The following is a 1,904-nucleotide window of genomic DNA, read 5'->3' as shown; positions in this document are numbered from 1 at the left end:
AGCACAGAGTCTTGGGACAGGGCAGGATCGCATCTCCTAAACAAGTATCAGAACGTGGACCTCTTCCCTCCCCTTGAGGATGGACCCGGTGGCTTCCACACACCCCTTCTCAGGTTGGACCAGGCCTTCAGCTATGAATTCTACCTCCTCATGAATATGCAAATTACACCAGGGACACTGAGTTAAATACAGATGTGTCTGTGTCCTGAGCACCTCACACAGCAGGCACACCCACACCTTCAGAAGCCCCTGAGTGACGGTCCCCACCATGGACTGGACCTGGAGAATTCTCTTCATGGTGGGAGTGGCTGCAGGTAAGTGTCCCAATTCCTTGGGCTGAGGGAACTGGGACAGTCAAGTGGAGTCCACCTATTCCTGTCTGCTGTCTACAGGTGTGAATTCCCAGGTACAGCTGGTGCAGTCAGGGGCTGAGGTGGGAAAACCTGGGACATCAGTGAAGATCTCCTGCAAGGCGTCCGGATACACCTTCACCAGCAACTGGATCAACTGGGTGCGGCAGGCCCCGGGACAAGGGCTTGAGTGGATGGGAGGGATATACCCTAACACTGGTGGTACAGAGTACGCACAGAAGTTCCAAGGCAGACTCACACTCACTGCAGACACATCCAAGGACACAGCCTACATGGAACTGAGCAGGCTGAGCACTGAGGACACGGCCGTGTATTACTGTACAAGAAACACAGTGTGACAACCACATCCTGAGTGTGTCAGAAAACTTACGGGAGGCAGCTGTATCAGATGAGGAGATGAAGGGGCGCTGATCCTCCTGACTTCCTCCTCAGAGAGTCAGGGTCTGGGTCAAAGAATGGGGCTCACAGGCTCAGACTTCATTTGAGGGAAAGGCTCAGGATCTCTCTCTATCCCTTAGCAATATTAAAAAGACAAATGGCTTCTCTTGGGAAGACCTTGTGTCACTCATATTTTCTTCTACGATTTTGTGTGGAGCACCATAGATGACACAGGAAGAACCACATGTAAGTTTGGGCTGGGGTCATTGCAGGGTCCTGAACTGTAGTTCTACCCATTTAAGTCTCCCCACGTTCCACATTTTGTTTTAAATTCTGTCTCTGCAAGGCATCCTTTTCTCTCAGATGAAATCCTGGTGTTGGCCAGACCACCTTCTGGAGTTTCTGTGGAGCCCTGTCTCTTTTCACATCTTCATATCTCTATATTGCTGAGCTGCAATCCTGCCCCAGGACAAGGGACAGTGGAGGAGATGACCCTCTATCAAAACACCATGTTCACCTTTTTCTATCACGAGGTGGTAAGGAATGGTCAGGGTCATGGTCTATGAAGCCCTGATATTGTGGGCATCTCAGCCAAGCTCAGGGAAAGGTCATTACCCAAGCACAGACACATGGTCTGGGGTGTGCCCAGGAGGGCTAGAAGTAGTACGGAACTGCAAACAGTATCTATAGCGAGGTCTCAGGTGCTGCTCCCTCCACCCCAGCGTCATGCATCCAAGCTGAGTTTACCTGGGGTCTGACCTCACCCATTGACTAATATTCATAGAAACCTGGAAAAAGCATGATATTGAGTGAGACTTTAATTTTGTGCATGCCTTGCAACTTGGGAATAAACAATCAAAATTGATCAGTTTATCTCAATTGATATCAAGGCATTTATCCATGCACAAATTATAGACTAGATGAGTAGAATATGGATATATATGTATATATATCCTATTAGTGTCCACTCAAAGCCTCAGACAGTATGACTACATGATGGGTTATTGGTCATGCAGAACACAGTATTTCTGGGAATATTCCTGCTCTCATTGTTGAACTATGACCTTACTTCTTAGGCAGAATCCAAGCTTCATACCTGTACCTTGAAATATGTTGCCAAATTTATCAAAATGATCAATTTACAAAAAGTGAGCA

At 47.8% G+C, this 1,904-nt stretch overlaps 1 gene segment (V, D, J or C); it reads left to right on the top strand.

Annotated features, from left to right (window-relative positions):
* The first annotated feature begins 226 nt into the window (after positions 1 to 226).
* Positions 227 to 709, top strand: LOC129399958 (immunoglobulin heavy variable 1-2-like). The segment is given in 2 exon segments: positions 227 to 314; positions 393 to 709. Coding segments are annotated over 2 exon segments (363 nt in total).
* Positions 710 to 1,904: the final 1,195 nt, after the last annotated feature.

Source organism: Sorex araneus, chromosome X (genome assembly GCF_027595985.1).
Source record: "Sorex araneus isolate mSorAra2 chromosome X, mSorAra2.pri, whole genome shotgun sequence".
In the NCBI taxonomy this organism is placed as follows: domain Eukaryota; kingdom Metazoa; phylum Chordata; class Mammalia; order Eulipotyphla; family Soricidae; genus Sorex; species Sorex araneus.
The sequence above is the reverse complement of the archived record's forward strand: the minus strand, read 5'-3'. Positions and strand labels throughout refer to the sequence as shown.